This window comes from Heteronotia binoei, chromosome 14, assembly GCF_032191835.1.
Source record: "Heteronotia binoei isolate CCM8104 ecotype False Entrance Well chromosome 14, APGP_CSIRO_Hbin_v1, whole genome shotgun sequence".
In the NCBI taxonomy this organism is placed as follows: Eukaryota; Metazoa; Chordata; class Lepidosauria; order Squamata; family Gekkonidae; genus Heteronotia; species Heteronotia binoei.
In genome coordinates, this window is record NC_083236.1 from 14795742 (window position 1) to 14813953 (window position 18212).

Consider the following 18212-nt stretch of genomic DNA (forward strand, 5'->3'; position numbering starts at 1 on the left):
ACCCTGCTGCGAAATCCTTTTTAAAAGGAATCTTACATTTGCACCCACCATTGCGGCAAATGTACCCTAGCTGGAGTTTATCACTAGTGCTAAGCCAGCTAATAAAACCGCCCTTTGAACCTATGGCTACGATACCGCTTCACCTTCTCTCATGGAAAACGGCACTATTAGTCGCACTCACCTCTGCTAAGAGAGCAAGTGATATTTGTGCGTTCAGAGCAGACACACCTTACACCATTTTTCATCACGATAGGGTGGTGTTACGACCAGATCCTGCCTTCTTACCCAAGGTGGTCTCCACATTTCATTTGCACAGAGTCACAACCTTACCTGCCTTTTTCCAACGTCCTACGGACAAGGGTCAAGAAGCTCTACACTGTCTAGATGTTAGAAGAGCACTCGCTTACTATATAGATAGAACAGCATCGTTCCGTACGGACTCCAGACTTTTTGTGGCCTACGGCCGCCATAATAAGGGAAAAAAGATATCTACACAGAGACTGTCAAAATGGTTGGTTGCTGCTATAGAGCTGTGCTACAAACTCGCAAAGCAACCAGTCCCATCTGCCGTACGAGCTCATTCCACAAGAGCTTTGTCAACGTCATCTGCCCTTGCCAGGGGTGTATCCATGGAAGACATTTGCGCTGCTGCCGCCTGGTCTTCCCCCTCGACCTTCGCCATGCACTACGCTTTGGACGTTCGTGCTAGGCGAGATGCATCCTTCGGACAGGCAGTACTCCGCTCTATCTTTGACTAAGGATGCGGTTTCGGTTTGGTGAGTAATTGCTTACCTTGTAGTCTGCTATGTGCTGACTGTGTTGCACTAACCTTTGCATTTTTTCTTTTCTTCAACTCTAGTGCCAGCACCCACCACCTTGCAGGTCAGCTTATCAGTCACCCATGTGTGGGACTGCACAGAGACCACGAAGAAGATAAACAGGTTACTCACCTGTAATTGATGATCTTCGAGTGGTCATCTGTGCAGTCACACACGCCCGCCCAGCCATCCCCGCTGCTGGCTACTGGTCCTATACAACCGCTCACCTACTATGTCAGCGGCGGGGAAAGAAACTGAGTGGGTGGAGCGCCTCCCTCTCGCTCCAGGCATGCGCAGTGGATGCCTGCTCCCCAGAGCGAAAGGGAGTGCGCGCCAAAAATAACGCCTAGGCTAGCTTTTAAAATCTCCGAGGTAGGGTTCGTCCTGACGGGAAAACCCATGTGTGTGACTGCACAGATGACCACTCGAAGATCATCAATTACAGGTGAGTAACCTGTTTTTTCCTATTGCAAATTCTGCACGATGTCCCTACATCACATTCACCATTAGTCAAGGAGGGGGTTTGGATGGCCGCAATAGACTTGCAAGACTCATAGTTCCATCTGAACATCAGGGCATGACACAGACAATATCTAAAGATTCACAGTGCGGCAGGACCACTACCAATACACAGTCCTTCCCTTTGGAATCTCCACTCCCCCTCACCCCGAGTGTTTACAAAGATGGTGGTTGCAGCTCATCGCTGTCTCTAAACATCGTCATCTTTCCTTACATAGACGATTGCTTCCTGGAGACTGAATCAGAGGAATGTCTATGTGAGGACATCGCGAACACACTGACACTCTTGCAGGACCTAGGCCTGTAAGTCAGTATATTTTAAAAAATCTGAACTCACCCCATCCAGACAAATCCAATTTATTGGAGCCCTTCTGGATTCCAGGGCTTGTAGAGCATTTCTACCCTCCCCAAAAGCATTTCATGATAATTACTTTAATCCAACAGATCAGATCACAATACTACATGAGAGCCATCTCTATCCGATGCCTATTGGGTCTCATGGTATCTACGGCGATCATCCTACTCTTTGCCAAACTGCGAATGTGGACACTGCAGTTTTGGTTCTTCAGACTCTCCAATCCCTCAAGGCACCCTCAAAGCATCAAGTTCCACCTACCCCAGCATATATTGCACTTGGTATCCTGGTGGGAATATGAAGCAAACCTACTGGAAGGCTCCCTGTTCCAATCACCTTTTCCCATTGAGACTTTGTGCCACCCTATGGGGATGGGAAGCACACCTCAGAAGCAGCCATGTAGGAGTGGTTTGGAATCCTATCCAGTGCTATCACCACATACACTGTTTAGAACTTCTGGCAATCAAATTTGCCCTCCATTCCTTTCTTCCTGCAGTGAGAAGAAAGGTGATCTCGATCCTCATGGACGACACCACAGTGCTGAGCTACATAAACTGCCATGGGGCGTGGGGGTGGGGACAGTATCCAGAAAACTGCCACCAGGCAATGTACTTGTGGGACTGGTGTTTGGCACAGAGCATCTTTCTTGTAGTCACCCACCTCCCAGGTGTGCACTGAATATCCAAGCAGATCTTCTCAGCAAGGGTGGGGCACTGCTACAAAGTGAGAACACAATTGGACATACTTGCAACCAGTGTTTGACAAGTGGGGTCATCGACTGATAGATTTCTTTGCCACGAGGATTAACAAAAATGCCTGCATTCCTGTTGCAGTGGTGGTGCAGATCTGCTTTCTCTGGGGTCCTTGGAACAACAAATTCCTTTTCCTTTTCTGCCGAATTCCGCACATCACCAGGGTTACCAACAAAATCCTACAAGAGAGACCTGACTGTATTCTGATGACTCCATGGTTGCCCTGACAGGCATGGTTCCTTCTGCTCCTCCAATGCTCTTGACAAACTTTTCATCACTTCCCATCAACCACGGACCTCCTCCTCACTCATAGGGGCAAGGATCTTTACCATAACATACCTCACCTGATATAGCCTGGAGAATCACCTGAACTTGTTCTCTGAGAGAGCGAGGAAAGTGATGGTGAATAGCCAGAAACCTTCCACCAAACAAGTCTTATGCCTACAAATGGAGTAAATTCCTGGCTCATGTCAAGGAGCTTGAAGCAATACTGATCTGGCTTGCCTCTTATTTTTTACTTCCTACTTTCACTTGTTGATGCAGGCATGAGCCACTCCTCTCTGAGTGTCTACCTCGCAGCCATCTCAGCTCATCAAAAGGTTGATGGTATTCACCCGCACTGACTCTAAATAGTTCCTCCTCTGTATGTACACTTCACTCAAGGACCCAGTCCCAGCTTGGGATCTCCCTCTAATTCTCATGAACTTGATCAGGAGACCCTTCAAACCTATGGCAAAATGCAATCCTCAGCTATTGGCCTGGAAGATGGCCTTTCTGGTCACCATCACATCTGCAAGACGTGTAGGGGGACTTGTGGCACTATGGCACAACCTGTGCTACCTTTGCTTTAGTGAGGAAGGGGTTTCATTAATATCCAACATAACTTTGCTACCCAAAAATGTGTTGGAGTTTCACCTATATGCTGACATTACTCTACCAACTTTCTTTTCAGACCCCAAAGATGACACTGAGACACCTGCGCTCTTGGGATTGTCCAATGGGCCCTTTTATTCTACTTAAACAGAACCAGGTCTACCCACAAAGATCTTCACCTTTTTTTCTTATGCTGGCCCACGATCAGGCTGCAAGATTCAGGCCAGACCTGCTCAAATAGATTGTTGGGCTAATCACGTTATGCTATTTTCTAGCTGAACACCCCCTTCCAGGACCCATCAAGGTGCATGCCACAAGAGCATTGGCCATGCCCACTGCCCTCTTCAAGAGAGTGCCTGTGCAAGACATTTACAAAGCAACCACATGGGCAATGCCTGGCACTACACCATGGATGTTGCACTAGACAGCATGCGGCAGTGGGACGATCCATCCTCCAAACTGTACATGACTAAGTAGCTGCCAGCGCCTTCTTCTTTGCTACTCTCCCATGGGTGTGATGCACAGGGACCATAAAGAAGATAAACAGGTTGCTTTCTTTTAATTGATGATCTTTGAGTGGTCATTTGTGCATTCACACTGTCGACTGAACCTTCCCCTTCGCTGACAGCCTCCAGTTGGAAAAGTGGGTGTATCTTCATCGTGGTCTCTGTGCAGTCACACACATGGGTCTTGCCTTCAGCAATGGATCCCAACCTCGGAGACTCCAAAAGCTCGCTTGAGCGTTATTTTTGGCACGCTTTCCAGCTCGCCCTGGGGAGCAGGCACCGACTGCGCATGCCTGGAGCGAGCTGAAGGCGCCCCTCCCACTCAGTTTCTTCCTAACTGCCGCCCAGACAACACCTACCTCATTGCGTTCCTCTCCTTAGCTCATTCTTCTCTTCGTCTCTTTGTCTCCTATGGTATCTTATTCTTCTTTCTTCCCTACTATTTCGTCACTCTGTTTTTTAAAAAAGGAGCCTTATTCTGCGCTTTTCTTTCCTTTTCCCCTTCCCCCTCTCTCTTGTTCAGAGCGTATGGAAGGGAAAACTACATTTAAAAAGTGCCGCTGCTGCAGAGCTTAAATCCTGTCCTCCGACAGTCATTCCCACTGTCTTTTCTGCGTTGGGGAAGCCCACAGGGTCGACTCTTGCACCCATTGTGCTAGTTTTGGCAAGCAGGCACGAAAGAACAGGGCCGCCAGACTTCAGAGCTTTCTCCTTGAAAAGTCTCTCCGAGCTATACCCACTTCCAGCAATTCGCCGCCTCCCCCATCTAGAGAGGGAGATTCGGCTGTGTCAGCTGCTGTGGCATCACTACGAAAGCATAAGTCCAACAAATCTGCTTCCCGCCATTCCAAGTCCGGTCACAAGTCTAAGAAGTCGAGCCATCACTTGGATCCATCCACTTCGGCGCCCAAGAAACATCGGGAGTCTACAGCCAAGACCAGGAAGCCGCCTACTAAGTCTGCACCTTCGGCTTTGATGGCCTCGACTTCGACTTCCACCTTGACTCCGATGGCCTCTACTTCGATGCAGCGTGCAATCCCAGTACTGTTGCCTTCAGAAGTCACGGCTCCCACTGACGTCATCCCTGAGATGCCCCAGCTTGCTCGATCCGCAGATGTGATTCCGATCCCATCCAGATCTCCATCGCCCCAAAGCTCCCTGCCTCTGGATATCCTGGAACCGGACCCTAGGCATCTTTTGGATCCGAACGCATTCCGGGACATCGGGGTTTCTCCCCTGTATAGAGAACCGAGCATGTATCAAGACGTTGGGGTTTCTCCTCCATATAGAGAGCTTCATGAGTCATCCACTCAAGTCTCAGTCCAGCTTTATAGAGAAACGTCGACTCAATTCTCGACTCGGGACTACAGGGCACCTCTCAGAACTTTCTCACTGTTCTCGCTCACCCATCTGCACGGATCTCCACCATGACTACCACTACCGTTACAACTATTCCTCAGCCTCAAGATCACCTTCGCCTCGGTGCCATAGGGCTTACAGGTTTTTCTCCAGATCTCCTTCACATGAAAGACTTCAGCACTCGGTACCGTGATTACGCTGAGTACAGGCACTGTAGGAGTCGACATGCTTCACCCACATACCTCAACTCCAAGCCTTGGCCTCGACCTCCATCTCAGCTCAGCCTCCTAGGTCTCCGATCCAAGCTTCTCGTTCACCGATCACAACAACTTCCTCGGTACCGATCCGAGTCCCTCGCTCACTGATGGTAACCATGCCCTTGGCTCCTATAGCACAACCAACAGATCCCAGTAAATGGCCATCTTCCTTAACTTTGAACCAGCCTCTGCTACCTCCAGACGACTCCGACTCAGAATCAGTGAGTTCTAGGTCTTCCGGCTCCGATCAACCTAATTCTCCAGCCTCCCCCGGCTCCAACACACCTTGCCCCATCCGCCTTTCTCCATTTGATGGCTCTAAGGCCTATCTCAACCTAATTTCCACCATGGCGGAGGCTCTCAATGTCACCTTACCCTCTGACACCCCAGGGGTCACTGATGTGGTGCATGACTTAGTGCAATCCAACCTGCCTGCTTGATCTTTACTGCCAATGCTCCCTGTACATCTTGAGGGATTTAAAGAAGCCTGGGACAAGCCAGCCTCCATCGCACCTACTCCTAGGAGGTTTGACTCGCTTTATGGAGTCCATGCCCCGGATTCGAAGTTTCTTTTCTTTCACTCTACTCCCAATTCTGTTAGTGTTCACTCAGTTTTGAAGGTAAAACCTTCACGGCACCCTGCTCCACCCGACCGGGAAAGGCATAAACTCGACACCATAGCATGAAAGATCTATGGCCTGGCTACCACCAACTCTAAGATTAATAATTATTTGGCTTACCTTTCGGCTTATGTTTTCAACCTTACCAACCAATTCACACCCCTGATTCTAACTTTACCGGATGCGTCTCAAAAGCTGGCTTATCAACTGGTTTCAGAACTCTCCAGAGTCAGTAAACAACAAAAAAATACCGTTCAGCATGCAGTGTCCTGCTTCTCCAGGGTCTTTGTGTCATCAGTAGCGCTTCAGCGCCATGCATGGCTTCACTCAACCAACCTTTAGACTGACATAAAGCAAAAGATTGAGGAGCTACCGTTTGACAGTCAAGGGTTGTTTCAAGTATCCACAGACGAGGTCCTTACATCCATTGACGATGGCCGTAAGCGCGCTAAACACCTAGGTGTCACCCAGCAACCGCTCCCAGCCCTGGAAACAGCCTTATCTGAAACGTCAATGTTCCCCTAAGCTATCAGAATACTGGCATTGGAAGGGACCCCAAGGCAAGCAACCCTACCTACAAAAAACACGCCCGCTGCCAAGCAAGAAGACTACACCAATCTCCAGTCTCTTTGACTTACCCCTCCTGCTCTCTCCAGACCACACAAGGCTTTCCTCAGGACTTGGCAGAAGATCACCACAGACACCTGGGTACTCACTATAATTCAAATAGGCTACTGCATAGAGTTCATTTCACCCCCTCACCATCACCGTTCCATCTTAACTCCTCCGTCCCCATTTCTTCACGAGGAAATCCTAGATCTCCTTCGCAAGGAGGCTATAGAACCCGTTCCCCTCCACCTTCAAAAGACGGGGTTCTTCTCCAAATTCTTTATAGTTCCAAAACGAGATGGAGGAAGACGTCCAATTCTAAATCTCAGGAAACTCAACGAACAGATAACTTACAAAAAATTCAGAATGATTTCTGTTCAGTTAGTCCTGCCGTTAATCCCGCAAAACACCTGGATGGCATCCCTGGACCTTCAGGATGCCTACTTCCACATATCAATAAGGCCTCAAACCGGAAATACCTGAGATTCGCCATGGGTCACCACCACTTCCAATATCGGGCCCTCCCATTCGGGCTATCCACGGCCCTCACATTTTCACAAAGTGTATGGCAGTGGTGGCTGCAGCTCTGCATCTTCAAGAGATCACCATCTTCCTGTACCTGGACGACTGGCTCCTGACTGCTCAGTCACCTCAACAGCTCGAACGGGACATTCAAGTTACGCTAACCTTGCCAAGTCACAACTCACCCCTACCCAGGACTTACAATTCATAAGTGTTCACTTCTGCACACACCTTCATATGGTTTTCCTTCCTCTTCCACACAGTCTACAACTCATAGCGACTGCCACTGCTATTCTTAAATCTCCAACTCAACCTGCTGTCGTGTTTCAACATCTTCTGGGATACATGGCGGCAACTACATCCGTCATCAAATTCGCCAGGCTTCAGATGAGGCCTCTGCAACTTTGGTTTCTCTTCGCCTTCCACCCTCACAGGCAGCCCCAAACCATGATTCTCACTTCACCCAAGGAGGTCCTCCTCTCTCTTCACTGGTGGACCCTTCAGCCCAACTTGCTTCAGGGGATGCCCTTCATCCTGCCTTCCCCTACTGCAAATGTCACCACGGATGCCTCGAAGTGGGGTTGGGGAACTCCCTTGGAAGACAAGACTGTCAGGGGTCTGTGATCTCCTGCAGAGAGAAAATTCCACATCAACTGCTTGGAACTGATAGGGGTCCACAGGTCCCTTCAATCCTTCCTTCCTTCTCTGATGGGTCGTCATGTTCAAATCACATCAGAAAACATGGCAACCGTCTTCTACATAAACAGACAGGGAGGAACGAGGTCTCTTCGACTTTGCCATCTCTCCATTACCTTTTGGAAATGGTGCATCAGGCACAACATTTACATGCAATCCATCTACCCAGAGTGGGAGAATACTCTCGCAGACTCTCTCACGGATGGTCACTCAGCCCTGCACATCTTCACCACATCTCCCGTTGCTTCGGGAGCCCCACTGTAGATGTCTTTGCCACACGACTCAACACCAAATGCCATCGCTTCTACGCGAGGGGGAGCAACGATGCATTTCTCCATGTTTGGGCGGGAGGCCTCCATTACCTGTTCCCTCCATTTCCACTCATCACACGCTCGATCCTCAAGATCGCCCGAGATCAGACAGACTGCATTCTCATCACTCTGTGGTGGCCGAGACAGCCATGGTTCACGAGGCTTCTTCAGGTATCCCCCCACTCCTATCATCGCCTCCCTATGGTACCTAACCTCCTCACTCAACATCAAGGTCAAGTCTGGCACCACAATCCTCAGATTCTACGCCTCATAGCGTGGAGGATCCGACCATAACACTGCCCCCGGAAGTGCAACAGGTTGTCCTCAACGCTAGGAAACCATCCAGTGGACGTTCCTGACTTCTCAAATGAAAGCGCTTCTCCGCATATGTACAACTCATGACATTAATCCAGACATTGCTCCTGTCCCCTTTATTCTATAGTACTTATTGTCATTACAAGCTTCAGGACTTAGTTACTCTTCACTAAAGGTTCATTTGTCCGCCATCTCATTGTTCCATGTTCCTGTTGATGGTCAGACAGTTTTTTCTCATCGTTTATCTAAAGCTTTCCTCAAGGGACTTCTACTTCTACATCCCCCAGTTAAACCCATTGTTCCTACTTGGAGTTTAGCTCTAGTCCTAGCTCAGCTTGTTAAACCTCCTTTCGAGCCCTTAGCATCCGTTGACTTTCTTGGAAGACTGCCCTTTTGGTTGCCCTTACCTCAGGTAAGCGAGCAAGTGATCTGTGTGCCTTCTGCTCTGATCCACCTTATACTGTCTTCCATAGTTCCAAGGTGGTCCTTCGAATGAACATCACCTTTCTACCGAAGGTCGTCTCCCCTTTCCACCTTTTAGGTGGAAAAATTGTCTTGTTTTGTTTGGTGCATACACTTCAGTAACTCTTGCTGGCCCTCCTCCACGGCTCTATTATTATGTGTGTTTGTCTGTATTGTGTTTGTCTGTATTATGTTTGTTTGTCTGGAACATTTGCAAAATTCATGGCTTTACTGAATTGCTTAAATACTTTATATATACCTTATTTTAAATGCTGCTTTAATGTTTTTAACGTTTTGATGTTTGCTTCCTTGCTCCCAGTTTGGGTGGAAAGGCAGCACAGAAAGAAATGTTTTAGCAAATATTGTGCAATTAGAACCAGCCCTCATGGCAGTTACTGGCCATGGACTCAACAAGATTGGGGATCTCTGCCTTTGTGCATGCCTTGGAGTGGGACAGGTGGCTTTGTGAGCGGTCTTTTCAGACAGTTGCACAATAAGCAGCCCTTGTTTCTTTCTTTCACTTTCCTTCAGTATTCTTCAGCTTCTTTCTTCCATTTCTTAAAGCCACTTCCATTTCTGCTGCTCCCCTTCTGTTTTCTCCCTGTCACGTTTACTGCTGCCTTCATTGCTCTGAGGAAGGTTACCAAACTCTGGGGAACTTAACTGCTAGACTTAGAGTCCCGTTTCAGGATAAATCTTCATCATACATAAAAATAGTTCAGCCAGCGCTGCTGACTGAGCAGCCTTGCACAGAGTCAGTACAACCGTAAGTACCCTTTCCTCTTGGAACTGGGGAGTCTGCAAACAAATTCTGCACCCTGGGCAGTAAACCAAGCACAGCCTCCGTCTCAATCACAGGCAAGCACAACAGAGATTCAAGAGAGGCAAACACTAAAAAAGCAGCTCAGTGAACCTCGCAAATCCCGGGCGGGGCGGGGGGGAGGAGTTTTGATCCCCTTCATTCTGACACTAACTGTATCTTATGATTTGGTACATATGCCATCAGTCAAATTGTCAGTACTTACTGAGCCTATTCTGGAATGCTTCTGGGGAGGTCTTTAGTGAACCCCCTCTCGTGGCAGCATCACATCTCATGTTGTGATTGATGGGGGGGAAAGACACTTGCACCCTTTTCAAAACCCTCTTGTGTTCAGTCCCTCTTGTGTTCAAAACCCTCTTGTGTTCAGTCCCTACAAAGGTCTAGCAGATCTCCAACAAGATTCAGCTTACTACATCTGTCTCCACAATGGTGATTGAATCAGGCAACAGAGAATTGTAGAGGGTCACTCCAAAATTGATATAATCTCTTTCTACTTCTGGCTTGATGGTGATTGCTTTGGTCCCATTAAGGCACAAATTGGATTTTTTATTAAAATTAAAAAATAAAAAGACATTCAGTCTTGATATCGCTCCACATAATTTAGATCCCTCAATATTATCCTCTCCTCACATTTTGGGTACCGTAGCCAGGGCTTTTTTTGTAGCAGGAGCTCCTTTGCATATTAGTCCACACATCCCTTCTACATGGCAGCTTCTTCAGTCATCTGCTTTTATTTTATTACCTGCCCTTGTATTCATGCCATCAGTTCCTGATGCATTGCTCACTGTGGTAGAGATTTCCATGGAGATTCCCATTTTAGTACCAGCTGGCATACCACCACTGACTGCCACAGCTTTGTTTTATGCTGCCAGCTAGACAGCAACTACTATATATGCTATCCAACAACTCAGAAAGCTTCATCTGTCTAATTCAGCATCAAATCTTCTGAATCCTTGAACTCAGATCTACTGAAACAGTGTTCTCCAGATCACATAGTAGGGACCAAGTCTCTCCTATTTTGTTAGAATCTTAAGTTCTACTTGGATAATCAGTCATAGGATTAGTACAAATGCTAAAGATGGAAATACAACAACTGAGATGACTGCTGTTTTTCAACCTATCTAATTGAGAATACACAACGGCGCTCCTGAGCCTAACAATGTCTCTCCAAGCTACCAAAGTACCAATGCCCCTGACATTGCTTAGAAAATCTAAACTGTCTGCATTTAGGGGTGGGTGAAGTTATTGTGGTATGTCTATAACTAGAGTTTTAGTAAGTGGACTTCAGTCTTCCTTGTTTAAATTGGAGCTTGGGGCATGGCCAAAGTTGTCCCTTATTTCCACTTGCATGTGATTTGTGCACTGAAGTTCTAGCAACAAGTTGGAGACAACAGGAACAAATTATAGGGATAGAATATTATGGAATATTTGTGAAATCCATGCTTTATGCAAATTGTGCTGTATTTATACTACAAACCCCAAATGATTCTTGTTCACCACTGATTGAGCTTCTTTCAGAGTTTGTCCAGATCTCAGGCTACAAAGTCAGTTCAACCAAATGTCAGTGCAGAAGAGAGAAAGAACACTAGAATTAGAGGTTCCAACTAGTAATCCCTAATACCAGGTATCTAGGCACTCACTTTTCATAAAGGGTCAATGATCTGGTTATAAATAACGTTAACCAGTATTACAGAAACTAATATGAAAAAGGACAAAACTCAGAATATATTGGTTAGGCCAGAGTACAGTATTGAGAAAAAGAAAATATTGCTAAAATTCCTTTTCTTCCTTCTGGCCATAGCATTACTATTTACTAGTAATGTATTAAATAAAATCCAGAAAAAGTTTGGCCATTTTATCTGGGATTACAGGAAAGTAAGAATACAAAACACAATTTCAGATACCACCACCCCCCCCCAAAAAAAAATATGGACATGCCTCTGGACTGCTGGTTTCCATGCAGTGGTTTCATCATGCTGGAAAACAGAGGAGATTGGTCTGTGCAGCTGGCAGAACATATATGGCTTGAGAAACTGGAACAATTAGAGCTAGATCTGGGGTGACATCAATTTAGTACAGCACTGATACCATGTGATATGAATTTAGAAAGCAGTGGATTCCTGCTTTTGCTCTTATTATGCCACTGATACTTGATAAGGAATTTAACCATGTTAGGCAAACAGGTAGTAAGCTCCAGGAGGATTGGTTACAACAGGGTGGTGTGGCCTAATATGCAAAGGACTTCCTGCTACAAAAAAATAGGTCCTGGCAAAATGTAAATATTTCTGTAGCTCTCAGTGCATCAGAATGCTGTCACCCAAGGTGTTGACTACATTGACCACTTTTCTGAAAGGAGAACCCTCCAGATGTGAAGCTTGGAAAACTACAGCCTGGTCAACAATATCAGTTTCGTTTCCCAATATACCATTGATGTTGTTGCTCAGCAAGGTGTGTCTTTTGGCCAGGCTGTCTGGAACTTTGTGCGTTCATAAAATCAGAACCTGCAGCCTTTATCATGTATGTCTTGCTAATTGCCCATGTGTGGGATTGCACAGAGGCCACGAAGAAGAAGAACAATTTGCTTAAATGTAACTCATGTTTGTAAAATGGACATCTGTAAAGACTCTTAATCTATCCTCTGTACTCACTAGTGAAATCAATTTGAAGTATTTTTGAGAGTTAGCAGAGCTATAGGGCCTTCCATAGGTAAGGCCACAAGCAGAGCTTTTTTTGAGCAGGAATGCACAGGAACACAGTTCCAGCTGGCTTGGTGTCAGGGGGTATGGCCTAATATGCAAATGAGTTCCTGCTGGGCTTTTTCTTCCAAAAAAGCCTTGGTCACAAGTACCGGTTCTTGGAATAAAGCCTTTCTGGAATTGCAGTCTGCACCAGTGCAGAACCCATGTTGTGTGCATGGATGATCTCTTGTAGGATCTCTGTTACAGGTAAGCAGTCTGTTTTAATTTTTTGAAAGTTTAGAGTGGGGGTTCAAATCTGGATCTCCCATATCCTAGTCCACCTCTCTCAACCTCTGCACCACACAGGCTACCAATCTACACCTCGGTTGCACTGAAGGTGTGATATGGAAGAGTAAAGTGCACTGATGTCCTGAATTGTGCCTAAGATTGTTTTCTTTGTTAGGTTTAGCACATTTGGTTTTGTCAGACTTGCTAGGGTTTTAGACAATTCTTGCAGGGAAATAAATAGCCTTTCCTGATTTAGCCCAGAAATGATCTAGAATGAGGTGCTGCTGAATGAGGTTCCATATGTGGAGCTAAGTACATCTGGGATCAGCAAATATCTGTTGCGACGTGGCATAAGAATCCATTTTCAGCTTTCCGAGTCCCTGTAGGAAGCATGGGATGTTAGTGTAACAAAACGGAAGAGATAAGAGAGCTTTCTTTTGTTTGCCTGGGAATTGAATGGTAAGGACTCTTTCTACCTATTGTCAGTTGGCAAGAAAATGTGAAAACACGCTCTTTTTGTCCTAACAATGTAAATGTCTCTTCTACTCTTGTCAGGCAAGTAGGCAGAGTTTTGAAAGACCCTTCACCAAGCAGCACTCTGCAGTCAACACCAATTGAGCAGTTTCAGCTTCAAAGAGGAGGGCGCTGCTGTTCAGGAGCAAAAAGGTATTCCCCCCCCCCACACATACCCAAGTTATTAAGGAATAGGTGTGAAGGCATGAGAGTTGATAGGTGAGGTGGTGACTGAAGTCAGAATGTTGTTTAGAAACTTCCTGAGGCAGACAGTGGCAGTGAATAGAGAATGAGAGATTTGTATTCAGGTGGGGTTAGTGTATTGCTTTGGGATTACGGAATTAAGGAGAAGAAATTGGAATCTGGATGAGAATGGGGAAAGAGAATTAAGGGATTTGGGGGCTCTTAAAATACGTAATTTAGGGGTTGTCATGATTTTTTAAAGGAATTCTGTGGCCTGTTGAGTACTGGAAACAACAACAGCGCCTAAAACAGCATATGAGGAAATATTTATATTTAAATGGGAAATCTCTGTAAAACAACAATAAGAAACTCTCTAATTTTATACAGTTTTTATTCCTGTGAGCCACTTTAGGAGCCAATTTTGGCTGAAAAGCAGGATTTAGAAATGTTTTTTAAAATGAATGTCTCATGTTTAATGTTAGAACAAAGTTTGAGTCTAGTGTCACTTTTAAGACCAACAAAGTTTAACTCTGGGTATAAGCTTTTGTGTGCATGCACACTTATTCAAATACCTGAAGAAGCATGCATGCCCATGAAAGTTTATACCCAGAATTCAACTTTGTGGGCCTTAAAGGTGCCACTGGATTCAGACTTTGTTCTGTTGCTTCAGACCAATATGGCTACCCACCTGAATCGTATAACAAATCCTTATTGGTTAAGGGTGGAACAAAGACTAACAGAAGTGGTGGTGACAGTATTTTGAATAGATGCACAATCCACAGGTTGTCCTGCCCACAGTGTTTTCATGGAGCCCTTTTTGAATCTACTTTAGTTGTAGCTCTCAGTTTACTCATCAGAAATAGCCATGAAATTGTGCAGTTCAGAAGCACAGATAATGTCCAAGGTGGGGTGAGTTCTGTGTCAGTTATAATTTGACACCTATTGCATATATATTTGAACACGTCTTCTTAGTAACTGCAGAGGGAGGCTGACACCAGACTTTGTTAAGCAGAATGGAAGGATACAAGCCATTACATATATATGCTTGTTTGGGCATGTCTTCATTTAATTTGGGAACAATTATGCTAAATGAATACCACCTTAATTGCTAATGTCTTGCAGTTGCACTGATTTGTTAATATAGGTTTAAAACTATTCTGAAAGCTCCCTTGGTGGCTTCACACAAAGGCATATAACATACTGAATGACTTGATAAGGGAACGTAATGTAAGACCTGCTTGCTGGAGCAAGTAGGAAGAATAGCCTGACTTCAGGATACCTTCTTCCACCAGATGGGTAGAGTCTGTTTCGACAAGAAAGGTTTTCCATACAAGGCAAAGTGTTCTCAGTCTTTTGTGGAAACACTTGGAAGAATTCATAGAATATCAGGAAAAAAGTCACTTGCTGCCCTTGGCATACATTATTTTGATAAACATCTCTACAGATGTGCATAATGTAAGGATATTGAAAGTGTGCATGCAAACGAAAGCTCACAGCCTGAATAAAACTTTGCTGGGCTTAAAAGTGCTGTTGGACTCTTAACTTTGTCACATTGGGTTAGACTGGCTACCCATCTGGATACAAATCTGTGTAATACAAATAATCCTCTGTCATTTACATCTTTGTCATTTAGGTCAAAAAAACTCTCTGTCCCAGCATCAGTTGTGTCCAGAATAATGGGAAGAGGTGGGTGCAACATCACAGCAATCCAGGACGTTACTGGTGCTCATATTGATGTGGACAAGCAAAAAGATAAAAATGGAGAAAGAATGATCACAATAAGGTAATGTGTTGTAATATGCTTAATATTTTTAAAATGAATTTATGTTGTACTGATTTGAGACTTGGATTCCAGGGATGATGACTCCTTTTCTGTTTCAGAGGTGGAACAGAATCAACGAGGTATGCAGTACAGCTAATTAATGCCCTTATTCAAGATCCTGCAAAGGAACTGGAAGATTTAATTCCTAAAACACACATAAGAACACCTGCTTCCAGCACCAAATCAATCCATTCAAATTTTTCATCTGGCGTCAGTACTGCTTCGGCTTCAAACAAAAACTCATTTCCTCTTGGAGCACCATCTCTTGTCACTTCTCAGTCATCAACGCTCTCTACTTTCCAGTCTGCTAACAAACTAAACAAGAACGTCCCAGCAAATGTGCGCTCTTCCTTTCCAGTCTCTCTTCCCTTAGCTTATTCGCACCCACACTTTGCCATATTGGCTGCTCAAACTATGCAACAAATTCGTCACCCTCGCTTACCCATGGCCCAGTTTGGAGGAACATTTTCAAACTCTCCAAATACTTGGGGACCATTCCCAGTGAGGCCAGTTAACCCAGGCAGCACAAATAGCTCTCCAAAGCATAACAGTTCAAGTCGCGTAGGTAACCAGAATGGCAATATTTTGCAGTCTGAGTCTACGGGTTTAGCTGCTTCTAGCTGTCCTGGTACTATCCCTTCGGTAGTCGCATCCTCCCAGCCGCTGTGCGTGACAAGTAACCGGACTCCTTCGTCGGTTAGAAAGCAGTTGTTTGCTTGCGTTCCTAAAACCAGTACCATGACGACAGCAATCTCAACTGTGACAACTACATGTAGCACACTGCCTTCTGCTTCACCGGCATCTGAAAATACTGGGCATGTTCCCACGACATTTCTACCTGCTAGCGTTCCACAGGCACAACCATCTGCACTTAAGACAGACGCTGTTCCTTCTGCCCCAGCTCCCAAAGAAAAGGCATCGACACCTGAACAATCGATTGGAAATGCATGTGTGCCATCGGTTGCTGCCAGTGGCAATATCTCGGCTAACAGCAATCCAGGCAGCCTTGAAACGGGCACATCCAGCAGTCCTGCGCCTCCAAATAGTGTCCAAGATGAGACACTGCCAACCAGTATGTCTGACTTAAGTCCTCCCATATCTATGCCTTTTTCTTCCAGTTCAGAACCCACTCCATTGAGCTTAGCTTCGCCTAGATCAGTTGCTGCAGATAATCAGGACAATAATAACTTACCTCAGTTAGCTGTACCAGCACCCCGAGTTTCTCACAGAATGCAGCCCAGAGGTTCATTTTATTCAGTGGTACCAAATGCAAACCTGCATCAAGAACCTCAGTCTATTTTTGTTACAAACGCAGTTCCTTTAACGCCTTCTCAAGGTCCACCTTCGGCAGTTCAGCTCTCTTCGCCCATGAACGTTATGAATGGTTCTCAGATGCATATTAACCCTGCAAACAAATCATTGCCTCCTACCTTTGGGCCAGCAACACTCTTCAATCACTTTAGTAGTCTTTTTGATAGCAACCAGGTGCCAGCTAATCAAGGGTGGGGAAACTGTCCACTGTCCACAAGAGCAGCAGCAGACCCATCTTTTACTGTCCAGTCTACGTTTTTGAGTAACTCTGTGCTGGGGCATATGGAAAATGTGCATTCTGATAATTCCAAGGCACCAGGATTCCGGCCTCCTTCTCAGAGGGTTACAACTAGTCCTGTAGGTGAGTTGCTACAGTTCTGAGTGGGAAAGAAGGTGGTGATTGTGTTGCTTGCGTGGCTGTCTTCCATACACCTTCAGACAACGGGCTTCAGTGATCTTGGTCCCAGGGGATCTGAGAACAGAAATTGTGATGGGTCTTTGGTTATTCTTACTACCTGTTAGACATTTTCTCCACTATATTGTGTGGGTTAAGATAACTGGGGGCTCTAGAAATCAGTGACTGGAAGTTGACCCAGAGATTTAATTTCTTTTAAAGTTTTCAGAATTGTTACCCCAGTCCTTCCTTACACCTCTAGTTGTCTCACTCGGCAGAGGTGTTGGGGGATATACAGAACACAGGACAGTCTGCTCCTAACAAAATTTCTAAACGCTTCTGTTAAAATAAAAAAAGAAAAACTCTACAGCTAGAATAATGACAGAAAATTTAGCATGGTATATACAAATACCTTTCTGTATGTTTGACATTCTTTACTGTCCTTCAGAAGAATTCTTAGAACCATCCCACTAATATTTTGGCAATTTGAATTGGTACTTAATAACGCAGTTGTGCATTCAGAGAGACTGTGTGCTCAGCACAATGCTCTGTGAAAATCACATCATTTTGTGTGTATGTACCATGCCTCTGATGCGGAATTATGAAAACAGTACCCATAATCCTATGTGGAGGTCTTGGAATACACTTGCTGTATAACTTTTACGCTTTGACGGTATCTAGCATTATCAAATAACTAATTCCTTGATGATGTTAGCTGCAGTCAGAATGTAACAGTCATAAAGCAGCTAACTTACATCAAAATGAAGAAAAGCATTTCAGATACGACGTGAATATGCTAACGTCATTTAGCCAAGCTGTGTGGACTGATCACTGTCTCCCCTCCTGATACTGCATTTTCATCATTGCAAAAGCAACACAACAGCAATACTGTTTAAAGAAAAAGTCCACCAGTACCAAGAAAATAAGCAAAAGTGGCCACAAAGATTATTAAAAGAAAATTTAAAATATATTAACAGAAAATATAAATAGAGCAATTGCAGCAGGTAAAGATCTTAATTAAAAGTTTGGATCAACTTATCTGTGTTTTGCCATTTAGCTAAAGGTTTCTTATTCCATTGGCAGAATAACTTCATGTGCTGATGGAATGTGCTGCTTGTAACTGAGCAGGTGGGTAGGATACAACCTATTGTCCATCTGGCATGGAGAGGGCAGCAGGTTTGCTGCCAAAGGAGATTTCTGGAAGGTGTGAGTTTAACTATACCAATCCA

General features: G+C 45.2%; 1 protein-coding gene across 10 annotated transcripts in view; it reads left to right on the forward strand.

Moving 5' to 3' along the window:
- Positions 1 to 18212, forward strand: part of ANKHD1 (ankyrin repeat and KH domain containing 1) — a 143660-nt gene that overhangs the window by 114692 nt on the left and 10756 nt on the right. For all 10 annotated transcript variants that reach the window (XM_060253966.1, XM_060253959.1, XM_060253960.1 and 7 more), the window contains 3 exons: positions 13316 to 13426; positions 15090 to 15239; positions 15338 to 16950. In XM_060253966.1, the coding sequence (XP_060109949.1) occupies positions 13316 to 13426; positions 15090 to 15239; positions 15338 to 16950 (1874 nt within the window). The remainder of the gene's footprint in view (positions 1 to 13315; positions 13427 to 15089; positions 15240 to 15337; positions 16951 to 18212) is intronic.